Source organism: Barbatula barbatula (assembly GCF_947034865.1).
Source record: "Barbatula barbatula genome assembly, chromosome: 3".
Classification (NCBI taxonomy): Eukaryota; Metazoa; Chordata; class Actinopteri; order Cypriniformes; family Nemacheilidae; genus Barbatula; species Barbatula barbatula.
In genome coordinates this window covers 48,393-67,500 of record NC_136764.1, presented here as the reverse complement: position 1 = coordinate 67,500, position 19,108 = coordinate 48,393, and the positions used below count along the sequence as shown (strand labels likewise).

At 42.2% G+C, this 19,108-nt stretch overlaps 2 protein-coding genes across 2 annotated transcripts in view; both read left to right on the top strand.

Moving 5' to 3' along the window:
- The window catches only part of LOC306892458 (myomegalin-like), a gene marked incomplete at both ends in the record, with an annotated part of 9,731 nt that extends 6,619 nt beyond the window's left edge, over positions 1-3,112 (top strand). The window contains 3 exons of the mRNA XM_079453584.1: positions 440-593; positions 2,516-2,569; positions 3,080-3,112. Of these exons, the coding sequence (XP_079309710.1) occupies positions 440-593; positions 2,516-2,569; positions 3,080-3,112 (241 nt within the window). The remainder of the gene's footprint in view (positions 1-439; positions 594-2,515; positions 2,570-3,079) is intronic.
- An 858-nt stretch (positions 3,113-3,970) lies between these two features.
- The window catches only part of LOC306892457 (myomegalin), a 22,657-nt gene continuing 7,519 nt past the window's right edge, over positions 3,971-19,108 (top strand). The window contains exons 1-28 of the mRNA XM_079453583.1: positions 3,971-5,146; positions 5,672-5,809; positions 6,094-6,213; positions 6,305-6,388; positions 6,539-6,736; positions 6,900-7,058; positions 7,131-7,241; positions 7,403-7,540; positions 7,628-7,807; positions 7,915-8,109; positions 8,314-8,508; positions 8,793-8,853; positions 8,939-9,027; positions 9,276-9,344; positions 10,902-11,008; positions 11,122-11,294; positions 12,444-12,568; positions 12,901-13,013; positions 13,106-13,269; positions 14,242-14,454; positions 14,571-14,687; positions 14,956-15,194; positions 15,312-15,499; positions 16,143-16,378; positions 16,798-16,849; positions 16,938-17,134; positions 18,045-18,182; positions 18,374-18,583. Coding sequence (XP_079309709.1) covers positions 4,028-5,146; positions 5,672-5,809; positions 6,094-6,213; positions 6,305-6,388; positions 6,539-6,736; positions 6,900-7,058; positions 7,131-7,241; positions 7,403-7,540; positions 7,628-7,807; positions 7,915-8,109; positions 8,314-8,508; positions 8,793-8,853; positions 8,939-9,027; positions 9,276-9,344; positions 10,902-11,008; positions 11,122-11,294; positions 12,444-12,568; positions 12,901-13,013; positions 13,106-13,269; positions 14,242-14,454; positions 14,571-14,687; positions 14,956-15,194; positions 15,312-15,499; positions 16,143-16,378; positions 16,798-16,849; positions 16,938-17,134; positions 18,045-18,182; positions 18,374-18,583 — 5,128 coding nt within the window. The 5' untranslated portion in view covers positions 3,971-4,027. The remainder of the gene's footprint in view (positions 5,147-5,671; positions 5,810-6,093; positions 6,214-6,304; positions 6,389-6,538; positions 6,737-6,899; positions 7,059-7,130; positions 7,242-7,402; positions 7,541-7,627; positions 7,808-7,914; positions 8,110-8,313; positions 8,509-8,792; positions 8,854-8,938; positions 9,028-9,275; positions 9,345-10,901; positions 11,009-11,121; positions 11,295-12,443; positions 12,569-12,900; positions 13,014-13,105; positions 13,270-14,241; positions 14,455-14,570; positions 14,688-14,955; positions 15,195-15,311; positions 15,500-16,142; positions 16,379-16,797; positions 16,850-16,937; positions 17,135-18,044; positions 18,183-18,373; positions 18,584-19,108) is intronic.

Sequence of the window (19,108 nt, the reverse complement as noted above, 5' to 3'; positions counted from 1 at the left end):
TTAAAAATAACCTATAAAGACATAAAGTAAAGTTTATGTTCTTTTAGGGTGTGTGTGTGTCAGTGTTAGATTACAGTGTTCAGAACTAGATGTGTATAAAAACAAACAATAGAAGTCTCTAGAACGTCCTCAAGACATAAACCTGTGTGTGTGTGTGTGTGTGTGTGCGTGTGTGTGTGTGTGTGTGTGTGTTTGTGTGTAGTTTTGGTTCCTTTCTACAGTTGCCGTGTTGGCTTTCTCACCAGGAGATTAGATTATCTTCTGTAAATTACATTAAAATGGCCCTTTTCTCTCAATAATAACATGTACGGTACTGTATTCTTCTCTGTTTGTACTCTTTACACTTCCTTTTCCTCTCTTGTGTCTTCTTTTACCTGTAAAGCTGAAACATTGTAAAAGCGTTATATAAATCAAGTGTAATTGAATTGTGTGTGTGCAGGATCGAGGAGTTGACCGCTGCTTTGTGCTGTAAAGAGCGAGTTATCCAAGAACTGACGGAGGAGAGGAAAGACCTGAGAGAGAGAGTGAGACAGATGGAAGATCAGCTGCAGCTGCTGTCTAACTCTCTGCTGCAGAAAGAGAGAGATACTCAGGTCTGTATGTGTTGTCTGTCAGATGGTTTTATCACAAACAATTTATAGGCTACAAATAACCCCTGAAGCCCATGACCTTGGAAATATGTGTGTGTATGTGGTCTTGTTTTTACATCCCGGTGGGGACCTAAATCTGAAAGCACACTCATGGGGACTCGTGTAACAGTGGGGACCAAAATTGAGGCAAAAATTGCAGAAACTTGTCTACGATCTCTAGGTTAAGGGGACAAAATATACAGTTTGTACAGCATGGAAAAAACCTTACGCTTATGGACTGTCCCCACGGAGATAAATATTCTAGACGTGTGTGTGTCTGTGCATGTTTGTGAGAAGGTCTAGTTTAAAGGAGTAGTTCGCTTTCAACATAGATTTTCATGATAACTTTCTCACCCCTGTTGTCATCCACGATTTTTATGTATTTTTCTCTGTAGTCGAAAAGAAATGAAGGTTTTTGATGAAAACATTCCAGGATTATTCTCCATATAGACTTCAATGGACTCCAAACAGTTGAAGGTCAAAATTACAGTTTCAGTGCAGTTCTGCGAGCATACTCACGATTTCATGTAATACGTATTTACGTTGAAAAGGTCACGCTTGACATAGGCGGAAGTACCGAGTGTTTACAAGTTGAACGTGCAAATTCTAAGTCAAACGCCTTTTTTTGGTAAACTGCGTTTTACTTAGTATTTGCACATTCAACTTTGCAGAACAGAGCAAGGTGAGCATTAGATTAGATTAGATTAGATTCAACTTTATTGTCATTACACATATACAAGTACAGTGTAGTTTAGGTCTAACCAGAAGTGCAATTAGCAAGTGCAGGATATACAGTTAGAATAAATACAGAATACAATATTGAGAAAGTATTATACAGTGTGCATGGACTATGAATATATTTTACAGTAGGTATAAACTATGAACAATATATACAGATGACTATATACTATGAACATTAACACTATGAACATTAACGTACAGGTGGAAAGGAGCAGATAATAATTTAGACTAAACAATAGTGCAAGTGATTTAAGTGTGCATAGATTATTGACATTAGCTGTTAAAGTTGCAATGCAATAGGTGAGTTAATGCAGTTGTTGAAGTAACAGTGCAGTGGATGAGTTAATACGGTTATTAAAGTTACGGTGCAGTATACAAGTTAATAATAGGTTGCAGTCCAGAAGATGAGTTAATGCAGTTATTGAAGTTACAGAAGTACCGAGTCAGTGGTAGGAGTGTGGTAGGAGTGTTTATAAAGCATATACAGTTTTATTTATTTTTTAAATTGACAGTTAGTTTGGCTAGATTAGACCCTTATTCATCATCTGGTATCGTTTAAAAACTGCTGAAGCTGCACTGAAACTGTCATTTTGACCTTCAACCGTTTGGAGTCCATTGAAGTCCACTATATGGAGACTAATCCTGGAATGTTTTCATCAAAAACCTTCATTTCTTTTCGACTACAGAGAAAATACTGCTTTTGTTGAAACTAGTATCTTTGTATAAGCACCTATTGTACTATCGCTCTTTTATGACATATCACTTATTGCTCCCTGAACTCTTTGTAAGTCGTTTTGGATAAAAGCGTCTGCTAGTTGACGAAATGTCAATGTAAATGTTTAATTATCAGGCCCTGTTTCACAGTCAAGGGTTAAAGCTAGTCAAAGCTAGTCTCAGACTAAAATGAATGTTTGAGTTGTCTTAACTGAAAATAACTTACCCTGACATAACCTAAAATGTATCAGTGGCATTTTTTGTCTCAAGATGCACACCAGTCATGATTTTGTCATAGGCAGTTTTATAAAAGTGAGTTGAATATCTTGATTTAACTAAGGCATAGTCCTGGGCTTAAGCTAAGCTTTGTCTGTGAAACCAGCCTCGGTTTTATAATGTGTAGTTTCATTGATTTGTCATTGTTTGGTTAGTTTTATCAGGAGGAGTTGGGTCGTGAAAGGCTACGTGTGCAACAAGAGATGCAGGTAAGTGTGTGTGTGTTTGATTTAGATCCGATGAAAGTTCTTTCAGGTGTGAATCTGTATATATGATGTCTATGGCATTTGTAAAGACACTGGATCAGTGTTGATCTGTTCTTCTGAGACACATCTCACTGGTGTTTATCAACAACAGGCAGGATGACTGACATCTGTCTGACATTATGCTGTTTAAAATATGATTATTTTGTCAAATATACTTATATCACATGCGGATAAGTAATGTGTTTGTTTGGTGTAGGAGCTCTCTCTGTTTTTTTTTATTGTAAATCAGTAAGATGTAAAATGCAAAGCAGCAGCAGAGAGGCGAACACTGAGACACAAATGAGCGTTTACTGTGTGTGTGTGTGTGTGTGTGCTCAGCTGTATGTTTAATGGGATGAAGAATGACTTCAGATGTGGTCACTGTTGTGTTTGTGTACTGGTCTGGTCTGGGAGAGTGTCTGTCTCTTTCGTTTCACAGACATACTCTTTGTGTTGTGTTTGCATGGACATCAGCTGCAGCTGAAGATGAAAGTCTCACATCTGTGACAGCAGTTTGATGTTTTGTAAAGCACAATGTGTATTGTGAACTCCTATACAAATAAGAAATGACTAATGCACAGTCACGCAAGTTTAGAGACATTCAACTCACAGGAAGAGCACAAACACACGCACACACCATACAACTAATCTCCTGTTATTTAAATGAAAGAAGTCTAATGAACGATGTCACAGATCATATAATCACAGATGATATCTTTCACATTAATATTGCATTTGAAACGGACGAACTGTCGATTTTCATCATAATTCGTCGTGACGTCAGAGACGCCGTCATTTCACCTGCTCGTCTCGCGCAACTGAATGCTGTTCGCACAGGGGCGCGTGGAGAGACACACAGGATTCACATGACACATATGTGACATTAGCATGATGAATAAACGCACGCTGTATGTTATGTGAAGTCAACTTGTTTTCTTTGGCGAATTAAATATCTGTCAGCGGATTAATAAAACAGTGCGCGTGAAGATGACGGACCCCCCCCCTCCCGCGTCCGATGGTTCGCGCCGCGCTGCAGCTCTATCTCTCTTGTTTAAAAAGGAAGCGCCGCGAGCGCGCTGTAGCCGATCAAAGTGACGCTGCGGCGGATACAGTGGAGTGATACCGCTCGCTGTCCTCGGGAGTGAACTCGTGCGTCGCGTCGCAAACGACACCAGGATGCGTTTTCTGCTGAGACGTGTGTAATAACGCGAACGGCGCGTCGTCTCGACGTTTGAGAGCATCAGAATGTCTCGCGCAGTTTCAGGATTATAACGGACTGGCATCTGTGTAACATCATCCACCTCAATCTATATACTTGTATTTGATTATCTTTTGGTAGAAATAAAACTCTTTGAACTTGCGTCGGTTTATTTTCTATCAAAAGTCAGGTGCACACAGACAGGTGTTTCAGCTGCATTGAAAATGAAGGAGGGGTGTCGCATCTGTGCTCGTGAGCTGTGTGGTAACCAGAGGCGATGGATCTTTCATCCTGCTGCCAAACTAAACCTGCAGGTGCTCCTGTCCCATGCGCTGTGCTGTGACGTGCAGCGAGACGGTCGCAGCGAATTCATCTGCAGCAAGTGCTCTTTCATGCTGGAGCGCATGTACCGCTTTGACACGGTTATCGCCCGTGTGCAGGCACTGTCCATAGAGCGTCTGCAGAGACTCCTGCAGGAGAAGGAGTGTCTGCGCCAGTGCATCAGCGTGCTTTATCGCAAAAACAATAACTATATGACGGGTGGGACGGTAATGCGCACGGTGGACGATGTGAAGTACCGTGATCTTCTGCAGGATGACCTGGTGTACTCCATGTACGAGTCGTGGGCGGACGACGTGGACCAGACGCCCGAGTGCATCCATGTTTCTCAGTGTCAAGCATCCGACGCGTCCTCCTTGTGTCTCCGTTCACGAAGGTGCAGAGTTTGCAGAGCGTTACGCGTGGCCGACTCGGACTACGAGGCCGTGTGTAAGGTGCCCAGGAAAGTGGCGAGGAGCGTGTCCTGTGACCCATCAACACATTACTCAACCAGCCGCATGGCAAGCGCTTGTGGCGAGGAACAGGTGCCGGAACGAGAGTCGTCGGATGGTGATAGGACGCAGAGAGACTGCGAGAGCTCCGCCGCATGGGTGGAATCTCTGCAGAAGACCCTGAACGCCCAGAAGACCCTCCAGGATGATGAAGAAATGAGCAGGAAAGGCGAAGACGACCCAAACTCAGACTCTGAGGATCACGTGGAGGCTGTTGGACGTCCAACAAAGCTTGCGCTGGCGTTGTCTCTAGTTCTGAAATGTGCTCACAGACCAGTCCAGAGCCCTCGTGGCAGTAAGCTCCCTGTTTTGATAAAGACGGGGTTTTTCAATGAAGGAACTCAGCAGGACGGCTCAGATCAGATCTTCAGAAGCCTGTTTGATGACACTGACTGTCTGCTTGTAGAACCAGAACTGCCGCGGATTCGACTGGATACAGGGTCAGAATTGGCTCGGATTGAGGAGCTGTGGCACGATGAGTACATGACCTTGTGTGTCCGCAAGTTTCCAAAGGTGAAGAAGTGTTTTTGTCACATCTGTAAAATTAGGGGTCAGATATTCCGACCGACTCGACAGTTTCAACAACGCTTCCAGAGTCCAGAGCTATAAAACACACAAGTGTTGAGTGTGATGACACTTCAGTGTGTGTTAATAAGTTCATAAAGAGAATACTAAACAAGTGTCAGCACTTTTAAGTCCAGTGTGTTACTGCGCACGTGCGGTCAGATCTACACAATCTTCTACTGTCTTTAGCACATGTTAGTCATTTCAAACACTTCACACCAAGCACTGAATTATTCTCTGTTTAACCCAAAGATGACTTAAATAGGTTAACATGGAGTTGGTGGAATCACTGTTGGCCTAGATCTGTCACAAAGCCCTGCAGACAGACGCACAGCGTTTATGGGGGTTAATGGAGCCGAGATGCTTCAGAGGTTTTGAAGACAAACTCAGTGGGAGGATCTACCCTCCGGCTCTCTGATGACCTCTGAATTCTGTTGTGTTTATTAGTGATGAATGTATGTGTGTGTGTTTCAGAGTCTGATGGAGGAGCAGCAGTCGCAGTTGAATCAGTACGAATGCGCTGCTGGTCAGTGTGTCAGTGAACTGCAGAAAGCGCAGCTGCAAGTTCACTCGCTGCAGATGAAGATCCATGAAAGTGAGGATGCCAACAAGGTCAAGGATCTACTTCACATTTTTATTTATTTTTACAAACAGATTGAGCTGTTGTAATGTTTGTCTGAGGAAATAAAAACAATGGTTCTCATTCACTTAGCATGCATATGCATACATTTTCTGTGTGAAACCTGCGTACAAAAAATCGAATGTAATTCGATGAAGAATGTAATCAGACCCATTGATCTGTGGAGCTGAAGCTAACCCTAATGTTAGGAATAGATTTGAAAGAACCTAAAATATATGAACTCTTATTTGTGGTGTTTATGTTTATTGGGATGAAGAAGCTGCAAGAGAAACTGTGTGTAATGGACACAGAGCTGCGGTCCATCAGACAGGCCGCACAGAACCAAGAGAGAACCCTCCAGAACCTGACCGACAGCTTGACTACTAAAGACTCGGAGGTGAATACAAACCTTTTGTTTTCCACAATCACTCGAATGAACACCAGCATTCTTACCTTCTGTTTTCTTCTGTGTGTGTGTGCGGTTGTAGACTCAGGAGCTGCGTCAAGTTATTGAAGGTCAGAACATAACAATGAGTCAACTCAGAGAAACCCATCACAGCCACATCATGCAGGTACACACACACACACGCACACACTTTCTCTTTCTATTAAATGTAATGCATGATTGTGTGTGCTTACATTACATAAAACAACACACATACAATAACAACAAAGAGAGAGAGTGATCGTTCTTCTTCTTTGATTTGTGTTTCTCACTGAAGACTCCAGACGGCTCAGTGGAGTCAGTTGGGTTGTTACAGAGTTCTCTGTTGTCTTGTCAGCTGCAGTTGGAATCGTGTCAGCGTGATCACAAACTGACAGAGAGACGCATGGAGGATGTGAGACGCTCTCGAGACCGACTGCAGGCCCACCTGCAAGAGACACTACAGCACAGAGAGACAACAGAACAACACAGTCAGGTCTGATAATAAACCACCCGCGTGCCTCTCTATACTTTAGCCCTGCCGGTCACAGTCACTGGTTCTCTCTGGATGTTGTGATTTATTCAGATGGACACCGCTGACATCAGCACTTTATAAAGCGTTTTTATTGTGATGATTTGTGTTTATATTGTCCTGACAGGAGCTGCGTGAGACGCTGACACGGCTGCGGTCTGAACTTCAGGTGAAAACATGTGAGCTGAAAGATCTTGAGATGAACACACGACTGGAGATCACGAACAGAGACAAAACCATCACACAACTCCAGCAGCGCTTGCATCACAAACACGCTCTGCTGCAGGTGATACACACATTCATTCTGTCATACTTTAGGGACGTCATGTTGAACTGTATGTGTGGGTTGTACTGACAGGAGTATTCAGATCTGCTGGATCCCTCGACTGACTCCTCTGAGACACAGAAGAGAGACGCATTACTGGACACGCTGAAGAGTCGCATTAGAGACAGAGACCGAGCGCTAGAGGTGTGTGTGTGACTGGAGCTGATGGTGAATCAGGATTCATATATGAATAGTTTTGACTTCCTTTCTAGTGAGTTTTGTAGGTGAAAGATCAATGGCATTTCTTCACAATGGATTGTATTCATATTCCTACGGTGTGTGCGCGTGCATGTTTGTGTGTGTAGGGCTCAATCGATGATAAGTTTCACTGTCTGGAGGAAAAGGATGCTGAGGTGCGTCGACTGCAACTGGCAATCCGTGAGAAAGATCGAGATCTGGAGAGACTGAACAACATCCTGAACAACAACAACGACACCATCACGGTGTGTTTCATGACGTGCCATAAATGTCTGCTTCTCTGTGATGAAACATGCTGAAGTGTGTGTGTGTGTGTGTGTGTGTGTGTGAAGAGTTTAGAGAGTCTGGTGCGGAGTAAAGACTCGGATCTGGAGAGAACTCAGGAATCCTGTCAGAACCTGAAGTGCTTGAAACAGCAGGGTGATGAGAAACACCTGAAGGCCATACAAGAGCGAGACAACATCATTCACCAACTGCACACAGCTCTACACACACACAACACACACACACAGGTAAACATAGACACAAAACTCTGCTCTTATATTTGATGCCATATTTAAAAGTCTGGTGCTGTTGTGTCAACATGTTTGTGTGTGTGTGTGTGTGTGTGTTTGTGTAGGAACTGAGATCACTGTTGTTAAAGGAGGTGTCGCTCGGCCCTGCTGATGTCATACACGAGCTGCAGTCTCATCTGTCTGTGAAAGAGCGTCTGCTACAGGAAGTGATGTCACAGCACAGCAGACAGCTGCAGGAACACCACAGACAGATCACAGAGCTGTTAGACACCATCAGCACCGGAGATCAACACACTCAGGTACTGACACAACCTCACCTTCTCACAACACTCACAAATGATCTGAAACGTGAATGCAGACTCCTTTAAAATCATCTGTGTTCAGATTAAACTGAATGATTGAAAACCTTTCTGAGAGGGTTAGAGCATCTGAGAGTGACGTCATCAAAACAAACACCTGTCTGGAACAACGCATTATCGTCTGTGTGTTTGTCTGTCTGTCAGGATTATAGGGTGAGGTTGGGTCAGGTGATATCGGAGCGTTCGGCTCAGGTGCAGGAGTTGCGCCGGCAGCTGTTGTCACAGGAACAGAAGCTGAATGAGGTGAACAGAGAGAGAGAAAGAGATGCTGCTGTTCCTGCGGTCAGAGAGCTACAGACCCTCAAGAGTCTTCTTAAAGAGAAAGACACCTTCATACAGGTGACAACAACACACACAGATGATCCCATGCAGTGATACATGAATATACATCACGTCATCTGTGTCACATACTAGAGATTCAACTCATCCACATGTTTGTTTAGTATTAGATCACAATCTATTGCACGCTTCCTTTGGTCTCCAGTCACGTGTTTTCACTGTTTGATTGACAGAATGTTGTTTATCTGTAAATACTGTTTGTGTCGTAAATGTTTGTGGTTGGTGTTTGGAGCGAACACAATTTGAACTTTGTTTTTTGCATTGTGATGTGTGTGTGTGTCTAGGAGCTGCTGCAGGTTCAGAATCAGGTGATGTTGAGCTCCACAGCAGCAGATGAAGCACATGGTGAGTTTCACAACAGTAATGTCTTTTGTGTGATGTCATTCATCTGTTCATGGTGAAACTGTGTGTGTGTTTCTGTGATGAGCAGTTGTGTGTTCAAGCGGCGGAGATGATCCTGACATACAAACTGTTAGAGAGGAATTACAGCTGACTCTGAAGAAACACGAGCAGACTGAGGTGTCACACACATGCACGTCATATGAGTCCATTCCCAAGGCTTCTTAGACGTGTTTAAGTTATAACACTATAATCTAACCCTAACCGTCACACAAACCTTTATGCATTTTAATATAATTGTAATTTAGTTTGATTTACAATCAATTTACACATAATGTAGATAAACAGACTTTTACTATCATTGTGGAGCCAATGATATAAGACTGTACGCACACACTAATCTTGTCTCTCTCTGTGTGTGTGTGTAGATGGAAGTGTCAGAGTTGCGTTGTGCGCTGGCGGCTGCTCATGACGGCTCACGGTTGTCAGATTATCAGGTAATGCAGAAGAAACTCACAGTCTTTCTTTTCAAAAAGAATTTGTGATCCAGTGACACGTTTAATATTTTGTCATATTTAGAGAGTTCACTTTAACATGGTGTCTACACCGGACGTGGCTTGTTCTTCTTATGGGATTGTCGCGTCACGCCACGCCGCATCCAGTGTGGACAAAATGTAAAATTATAATGAGTTCTAATGCGTTCTTCTGACGCGCCGTGTCCGGTGAAGATAGCAAACAACAAGCAAGTTTAACACAATGGAAGAGAGCAATCTTTATGACGGATAACAGTTTCTATACACATTGGACATATGGTGACGTGTTTAAAATGAAATATTGCTCCGAATAAATTCTCTAATGTAAATGTGTTATTGTGTAAAGCTGATGGACGTCTTTCCAACAAACACTGATTGGCCAATGACAGGAGTCACATGATGCATTACAGCCAGTCACAGTGGGCCTCATTTATGAAACTAGCGTACGAACGAAAACTGGGCGGATGGTCGTTTCCAAACAGAACTTGACATTTTTCTAAATGGACGTGAGCGGTTGCTAAGATCAAATCTCACGACAGGTCTCAGCTCGGTCCTTTACCATATTGATAACTGATAAGGAATAATGACAAATGGAAAGATAGATTTTTCGTTTAGTATGACAATGTAAAAATGGATTCCAATGCGATTTCTCATTTTCATTACATTAATAAAGTATTTTCTTTTCTAGCCTAATTATATGATCATCTAAATGCCTGAAATTACAAGGTTAACGGGTGCTTTGGTGCCCAAAACTTTAATGAAATTTGATTCCTAAGATCATTTAGGACAGTTAATATGTACAATTAAAAGAAAAACATTTTTAAAACAGCTTTGTTTGACAAATAATGAAAACAGACGAAACACATGATTTCATGTTTTTTTTTATTTGTGCGATGTTCGCTTTGGGGTGGAAGACGCGCACTGGGTCACAGCTCAAGATTGCCTGGCTTTGTGTGGGCACCCGGGGCAGAAGATCGCTGGTTCTTGCCTCTGACTGACCGATCTGAAAGAGAATATAGATAAATGAAGCAAACATAAAACTGTACGCTTGATTTAAGCAGCCTGAAATTCAAGATTAGCAGCATTAGATCCTGTTTGGAAACATGCATCTGTCTCCTCCACCACAGACCATTTTCTAATTGCGCAGTAAAAATGTTCATTAAGGCTTAATTTACAGCTACATTTGTTTTTACATTAACACATTACTGTAACTCAAACAAAGTTCTTCGTTTAGAGCTGGGTTTTTTTGGATGCACTTTTTGCATCTTCAAAAAGTCAACACCCATTCATTCCCATTCTACCGTTTGGAATGATACGTGGTATTATAACTCCAACTGCATTATTCTTCACGAAGAAAACCCTATTCAGTTAGGATGCCTTGAGGGAAATTGTAATTTTCCGGTGAAATATCCTTTTATGGTCTTAAAAGGTCCAGATGTTTTTTTGACTGGCTTGATATGATTTTGTAGAAGTGTGTGTTCAGTATGGTAAGATGTGTGTGTGTGTGTGTGTGTGTGTTAGTATTTCCTACAGCAGCTTGTGTCGGAACAGAAGATCCTGAATGAATCTCTGAGGTCTGAGACGAAGCTCTATCAGAACCTTAGACAGATCCAGAATCAGAGAGACAGGTCAGAACACAGCGACAGCTGTCTCACGCTCACTGACAGCGACAGATGCTGTTGTGATTGGGGTGAAACAGAAGTCAATCTGAACTGTGTGTGTGTTTTAATGTGAACTCTAGCAGCGGTGGGAAGAGCGATGATGCGCTACACACTGAACTAAACTCACTTCAGGCACTGCGAGGACAGCTGGAAGACGTTCTGGCGAGGACCCGAGCGACGGCTCTGGCTTTGGACCGGGCCGCTCTCACACAGATGGATTATGGAGGTGGGACACGGCAGAGTTCGGCAGTCGGTGCAGATACTAACTCCTTAAGAACTAATAACTGATGCTTCGATCCAGACATTGCTGTATATTTCTCATGTGTGTGTGTGTGTTGGGCTTGTTTTGTGTAACTCTTGTTTCCTTATCTTTTAAGTAAAGGCTGTTTGATGGTTCTGTTGTGTTCTGTACTTGTTCATCTCATTCACGGAAATCTGTTCTGTACGTCTCCACCAGCAGTGCATGTACATGATAAAGTAATCTGCATGTTAAAAAACTACAAATGTCACCTTACAACAAGATGGCTTTATTTTAATGCTCTTAATGAAGCTGTTTTTACTGCATTAATCAGCATTCATGTTTCATTCCTGTTCATGGAAAAAAAAATCTATTTCATGTATTTAAAACAAAAATAAATGTAAACAGATTTGCTCCTTGGCACCCACTTTTGTCCTTTCTTATTGTCTTTGAGAAATCATTTAGAATTTGTGTTTTTGAAAAGATAATTAGATAAAGATTCATGGGACTGCAGATTTTCAGTAAACTAAAAACAGGTTAGTATATGATTTATGATTTTTCATCCTCTGTCATAACCTACACTCTTCACTATAGACTGAGATGAATGACCAGTAAAAACCTCCTCATAAGCCTTGAATAGCTTTTCGTGATCTGACGGCTCCATCACCAAACAGCAGAACTCAAACAATCCTTACTAAACAAAAACTAAACACAGAGTCAGTAAACAATTCCAGGTTATTTGCTCTGTACATGAGCTTTCATATGTACATTCATTCCTGTAAATGTTGCTGTTATATATGTCTGTGTGATATCCATTCTATCAGCACACTGTTGAGTACATGTGACAGATGTTAATCCTGAACTTTGATTCATTTTGAATCTTTACCGTCTAAAGTCTCTCATATCTCTCATAGGTGTATCGTGCATTAATGTAGAGCACAATTCTTTAGATAATTGCCTATATATATATATATATATATATATATATATAAATGTCAGTTTTGAGATAAATGAGTCAGTCTGAGGATTCAGTCATTGCGCTGGTTTGTTGCAGTACTGTGGTTACACTAACTCCTGCTCTTATGTATGAAATGACATTTAGTAAGAAACCGTGGAGAAACAGAAAGCCAAAGAAAGATGACCCATCTGTTGTGTTTCCTTTAGAATCCAGCAGTGATGAGGATGATGAAGAACAGGAGAGCAGCAGCGAGGCTTTCACAGACAGCATGGAGGACGATGAGGAAGATGATGAGATCAAACTTACAGCTCACAGTCTGAATGATTCGCAGGTAACATGAAATCATCTCTTCACAGCCTAACTCTGACTTGTGATCTGTGGTATGTGTTGTTTAAGTGAGCTGGAAATCATTTAGAAACCCTTTCAATGAAATCATCTTTCTCCTGCATCTGACATTCTGTGCATGAATTGAATCTTTGGCTCAACAGTTCACATGTTTAACTGCAGGACTACAGCACCTTTTTTTACACTAGACCCATTAATGTAAGCTGTAGTTTGGTTCTCTGTATTTTGATATCATTTCTTTTCGGAATGATCATAATTTTGTCCTAAGATACTTCCATTTTCTGAAAGTTTTCTAAGCTCTCTGTGCTTCTCCCACAGAACGCTGGGATGTCTAGCAGACGGGTTAACATGAGAATATTGTCCCATAATATGAAAGTAGGGGAGCGATGTGATGTCGATGTAACGGGTCGGACCGAGCGAACTCGCTGCAGGTACAAACGTCCGTCACATGCGACCTGTGCAGTTGTGTTTCATTCCTCATTTATTCTGCTTCTGATGTGTGTTGGTATTGTTGCTCTGGTAGAAACACTCTTCCTAGTCAGCATGAAAAGAAAGCAGCGATCGATCAGAGTGAAACTGGATCACAGTTGAGATGTGAATCGGAATCTGGGTCAGAATTTGGATTAGGAGCAGCTGATGAGGTGTCTGTGAAGTGTGGATTGTTGGAGAAGCGTGAGCTCCAGACAGGTGATCAGGAGGAAGAGGAGAAATATGATGATGATGATGATGATGATGAAGATGTTCGGGCCCCTCAGGGCAAGCGTGGGCCCCCACGTGTTAAGTCGAGAGAGGGGAGGTGGAAGAGGAGGTGCACCAGACCGCATTCTCTGGACCTCGGAACACTACCGTCACACAAACCTACCACCCATCACACAGCTCAGGTACACAATGTTACAACAATACACAAAAGTACAATAATAAGACTGCAGCAAGCCCCTCGATCAGCCCAACACCATTCAGATCATTTAGTTGTTTTTATCAGATATTAGATTAGATATTAGATTAGTTTAAGATTCGGTTAGTTCCGTTAACATCGCTTTCTTAGAATGATCTTGCTTGTTCTACAACATCATGCAGTGTACTGTATTTGACATTTTCTAATTCTACTGCAATACCAAGCTCAACCAATGTACCATACGCTTTCGATTAATGCCACAAAACCACAGGACAGGTTCAACAAATTGTCTATTTAATGCAATAATTATACATTAAATTAATAATACAAATTAATATTAACATAAATTATATGAAATATAAATAGTTATATTATTAGACGCTAGCCAAACACAAACTGGAAGTTAACTGGGGGTCTGGCGCGCACACGTCCGATGAAACGGTCCAATGCTAGTTACAGTCCATAGATTTGAGCTCTTTCGTTTAAAAAAGTGCTTTAAACATGTGTAATGGACAGTCAATGAATTTGTCTTTGGGAAAGAGATATCAGACTGGTTGCTCAGGCAGTGAAGTCATGAATCAATCTCTGCTGGGAAACCTTTTTTTCATAACCCAAGTTCTTTTGGAATAGAAGCAGCTCTGAGACCTTATTAATGTTCATAAAATCATTTATTTGATGAAAACAATATGCACTCTTCAGTCGTGACTATTATCAAATTATAAGACAGCGGTTTATTGTGTATGTTCTTATGGGTTAGGATGTAGAAGTGAAGCGTGACTGTTCGAGTAACAGAGGAAGTAATGCTATTGGGTTCTGGCAACATGTGGAGGCGGGGCTTCAGGAGCAGGCGGAGCAACTCCGTAACGACCTCGCTGTGAGTCATCAGGAGAGCCGCGAGCTGCAGGAGAGACTGATGGTGTCAGAAGCCACGGTGCACGCGCTCAATGACCAACTGAAAGACTACAGAGAACTCCTCAGTGAGAACACACGCATGCACACACACTTTTATTTTTAAAGGTCCACTTTAAATGTCCTCACAAGTCACAACTTTTCAACCACTGTGTTGGCAAACATACAATTGTCTGTTTTTCAGCGGAAAGTGCTGTTCAGAGGGTCAGTAAACAAGTTCAGGTGGATCTTCAGGATTTGGGATATGAGACGAGTGGCCGAAGTGAGAATGAAGCGGAGAGAGAGAACACCAGCAGCCCGGGTACAATACACACGTTCATATAGGCCTACCCTATATATATTACATACACTACATTATACCATGGTCTGTTTGAATACTTTATTCTGATTGGCTGGAATGTGTGCATTTCAATTGTTTAATGCACTGGTAGATCCAGTCAGTCTGATCATGGCTCTAAATGAATACTTTAATGTCTTTAATGTCATCATGTCACATGCCCAGGGTTTGCAAGCTTTGGCCAAATGTATTCTGTATGCCTGCGTTTCATGCATCATGTTTTCCTGTGCAGAAGTGGATGAGTTGGAGACATGCGTCTCACTCTCGGGTGCGGTGAGCAGACGCTGCGGTTGGCATGGCAACAGCGGCGGTGCTCCGGTAGACGAGCCCTCTTCTCTGAAGCGTTTGGTGCAGGACCTGCGTGCACAGCTCTCTGGCTGCCACAAAGTCATTCGCGGCCTGCAGCTGCGTGTACGATCGCTCTCCGCCACCTCAGACTATGGATCTAGTCTGGAGCGTGCGCCACGTAAGGTAACGTTCTGTTGTTAGGGCTGAACAATCTGACACATCAGTAATGATGTCATTAATAATGGAGAACAATCCCATTCACTCAAATCAGAAATAAACCATCAGACATGCATCCAGCAGGTGAACTGGGAGTTTCAGAGTGCTGGAGATGAAGATGAGGGCTGGCAGTCTGACACGGGGCCGATGAAACCCAGCAAAGAACTTCAGGAGCTGGTGAGTCGTGTGGCCCTGCTGGAGACCCAAATGAAAAACTCCAAGCTGGAGGGAAAGAACGGCCCAGAAGAGGGCAAATGTGCCACCTGGCCTGGGTGAGTCCACCTGTCCACCCCACGTTTATCACACAGTTTTCAATAGGTGTAGGCAGCATGTTTTATGTCACATGCTTAGTGTTGTTTCAAACTCATTTCAAACTTGAATGTGGTATTACACCGTGTCTAGACCAGACATGACAACCTGCTTGTTCTTAATGGGTTTCGTGTCATGACGCGCCACATCCAGTGTGGACAAGATTTTAAATTACAATTGGTTCTAATGCGAATGCAATTGGTTTCCAATGTCTTTTGTTGTGTCGCATTGCGCTGGTCGCGTCCGGTGTAGGCACGGTGTAAGCCTATTTAAAAAAAAACTTTCATTTAAAAAACCTTACCCCTGACTTCAGGGCATTGTTTCCTTTTCATTTGTTAAACACAAACCAAAGGATACTATTATTTCTAACAAAATAATGAAAAAACCTAATCAAACCTGCAAATGTGCAATTCACATTGGAGATAAAAACAATAAACTAATACTTAAAAAATTCTGATGAAATATGCTGCATGCAGTCATTGAAAGTTCAATGTTCGTCAGACAACAAGAGAGCCAAATCTCAGCATGAATATATTTACGTCATTATTCTTAGCTGCGCTTCACAACCTATATGCCAATATCCTTTTTCTCTTCCTGTTTGAAAAGGAAGTACAACACGCTGATTCAGGCACAGGCGAGGGAACTGTCACATCTGCGGCAGAGGATGAGAGAGGGGCGGAGCATCTGTCACATCCTCACGCATCATCTGAGCGACACCACCAAAGCCTTTGAAGAGCTGCTGCGTGCCAATGACATTGATTATTACATGGGCCAAAGCTTCCGAGAGCAGCTTTCCCAGAGTTCCTCGCTCGCTCAGAGAGTCAGCAGCAAGATGAGCGGACGTGAGCGTTCAACAACATTCACTGAAACTTAACAGCACTGAAAACTCGTAACAGGCCTTTAGCATCACACTTGCGTGTCATTTTACCCTCTTACCCTGCATCCCAATAGAATTCGAAAATAGTACAGCATTTATATAATTAAATAAGTGATGAATACATGTAAGTAAACAGTTAACATTACATCAGAAATGACGTGTGAATAAAGACTTAAATGTAAAGCAGGGCTGAATTTGGATAATCGTGACTGTTAACAATCAAAGTGTTGTCTAGGCAACAGTAGCCACTTCCGCTTCGCTTTAGTGTGTCCCAGTGCGTGCATATTTGCTTTTCTGCGCATGTATCTACTTTCCATTGCAAAAACTGTACATACAGTACTTTAAGGGCACAGTATAGGCTCAGATGTGCAAATGTTTCTCTAGGTCCAGAGCAGCAGGAAGATGATAAAACGCCTCACGAGCTTCTGCCGCACAGGCGAGTGTGTTCTTTAAAATAAAATACATGATTGTTTGTTCATGTTACACCACAATGATGATGTTAATGTTCTTTGTGATGTCAGCAGGTTGAATAAAGAGCAGAGAGATCAAATCCACACCAAACTTCGACCTGACACGCCCTGCAGCAGCCCCGCCCCTTTTGAGACTACAGACCAATCAGATCACACTTCATTTGTCTATGATGACAGAGTGTCCACCAATGAGGATTTAGATGTGTGTTCAGACATGGATGTGGCCAATGACTTTGCACAAGAAGACAGAGGTACAACAATCGCACGCACACAAACATGTGTGAATACAAGTTCCCATTAAAATAGTGACAACACCAATCGAGTTCATCACTTAATAATCACGTCACAAAAGACTAAATTTGAAGTTACAAATCACATCAAAACAGCGTTGCACAATAGTCTCAATGCTTCATACATCATACCATCCACACATCACAATGTTTTATTTTTTTATTATTTAATGCGATGTTATATAAAACATTAAAGGGGAAGTTCACACAAAAATCTACTTTGTGTGATGTTTTACTCTCTCACATGACATTAAACATGTTACGAGAACTTCCGGCGTCTTCGGATCACAAATGAAGATATTTAGGAGACATCCGAGAGATTTCCAGGCCTCCTCATAGACATCATGGTGTCAGTTGTTGTCAAGGTCCAGGAAAGCACTAAAGACATGTGACATCGCTCCATCCGCTCATAGTGGATCAGTTGAATTGTGAAGTGACGAGAATGATTTATGTGCCAAAAACAAAATAAAATAGCGACTTTAATGGATATATTCTCCTCTGTCGTGTCAGTGTCTTCTTAAACAAGAGCACTTTTCTGCATTGTGAGTAAGAGCCCCAGCGTCCAATACGATCAAGCCCCATGCGCCGTTCAATGCACAAACCTAATACGCATGCATCGAAGTGCTCTCGTCCAAGAAGAACGCGCACCATTCCCCTACATTCACCACACGTTTAAGAACATTTCACTTCAGTATAGTGGCGACATGACCAAAAGAGAGATTGAATGTCTCTAAACGAAACCTTTGTTTGAAGCATATATATTAAAGTCACATGACGTGACAGATATCATCGAGATGGAATTGAAGGATGTCAGATGAACTTCGAGTAATTCTGATGGGATTGAACTCACTGTTTGGTCAAACATCTACAGGTTTGTTTTTTGGAGTCTTGTCCAACTCCAAGCCTCTCAGTCAAAACCTGTCCTGGTCTGCCAACCTGAACTTTGACCCCAGCTCATGCCCAGCTCTAGACAGCGGGACTCTGAACGCTCACAGGCCACCGATGAGAAGTGAGCGCACATGTTTCAGCATGTGTGTGTGATTGTGGGACTAACTAAGTGTGAAACATGAGGCGTTGTGCTCTTTGTGTATGTGTTGTATCTGCTTGTAGTTTAATAGTCAGGAATAGTGAGATATTGAAAGGACACGACAGAGGCTGTGCGTGTGTCTGAACTGGATTTCTTTCTTCTTTCTCAAACAGCTTTCAGCGCCCCTCATTCACTCTCCAGCTATCAGCTCACAGCACACACACCCCAATCCTTCAGTTACACACCCGTATCCCATCATGCACCAGGACACAGTGCACACCCCTCACACACAAGCCTGATGGAGAGCAGTGCATTGTGGGCCATGGCAAATATTCAAAGCTTTAATGGGTCGTCTTATTTCCAGTCTGGAAACAGCCAATCAGGTGTGTGTGTGTGTGAGACAGTCATCTCACTTAAGGCCTTTTCACACAGAGATCCTGGATGTGTCCTGGAATTAGTCCCGAGATCGTTAGATTTAATTCATTCACACTGTCAGTGATTTTCTGGAATCTGTGCGTTCACACACATCTCGTGAAGATCTTGTAAAGACACAAGTTTACACATCCTTAATGAAAACATATAACTGAATAAGTCTTTTTGCAACATTGCCTATGCAATAAAAAAACATCATTTTTCTGTAATAGGATGAACAAAAGCTTATCAGTTTTTAAAAACAAAGTTTGAGAAAAGTTTTTTAGGATTTAGATTTTGTAACCATTTCGGAATAAGTTCCCGGAGATCCAATGAATAATAAAGCATATTGCACATAATGCTATAAAACCATAAATAATCACTTAGGTCGGTATACGATCAACATGTTTATATTATTTACAACGGTGAAAGTTAGGAGTTAGTCTGTTATCAGGGTCTCACAGAAGCTGGTGGTCTTCTCCGCAGCGCAAGAGCAC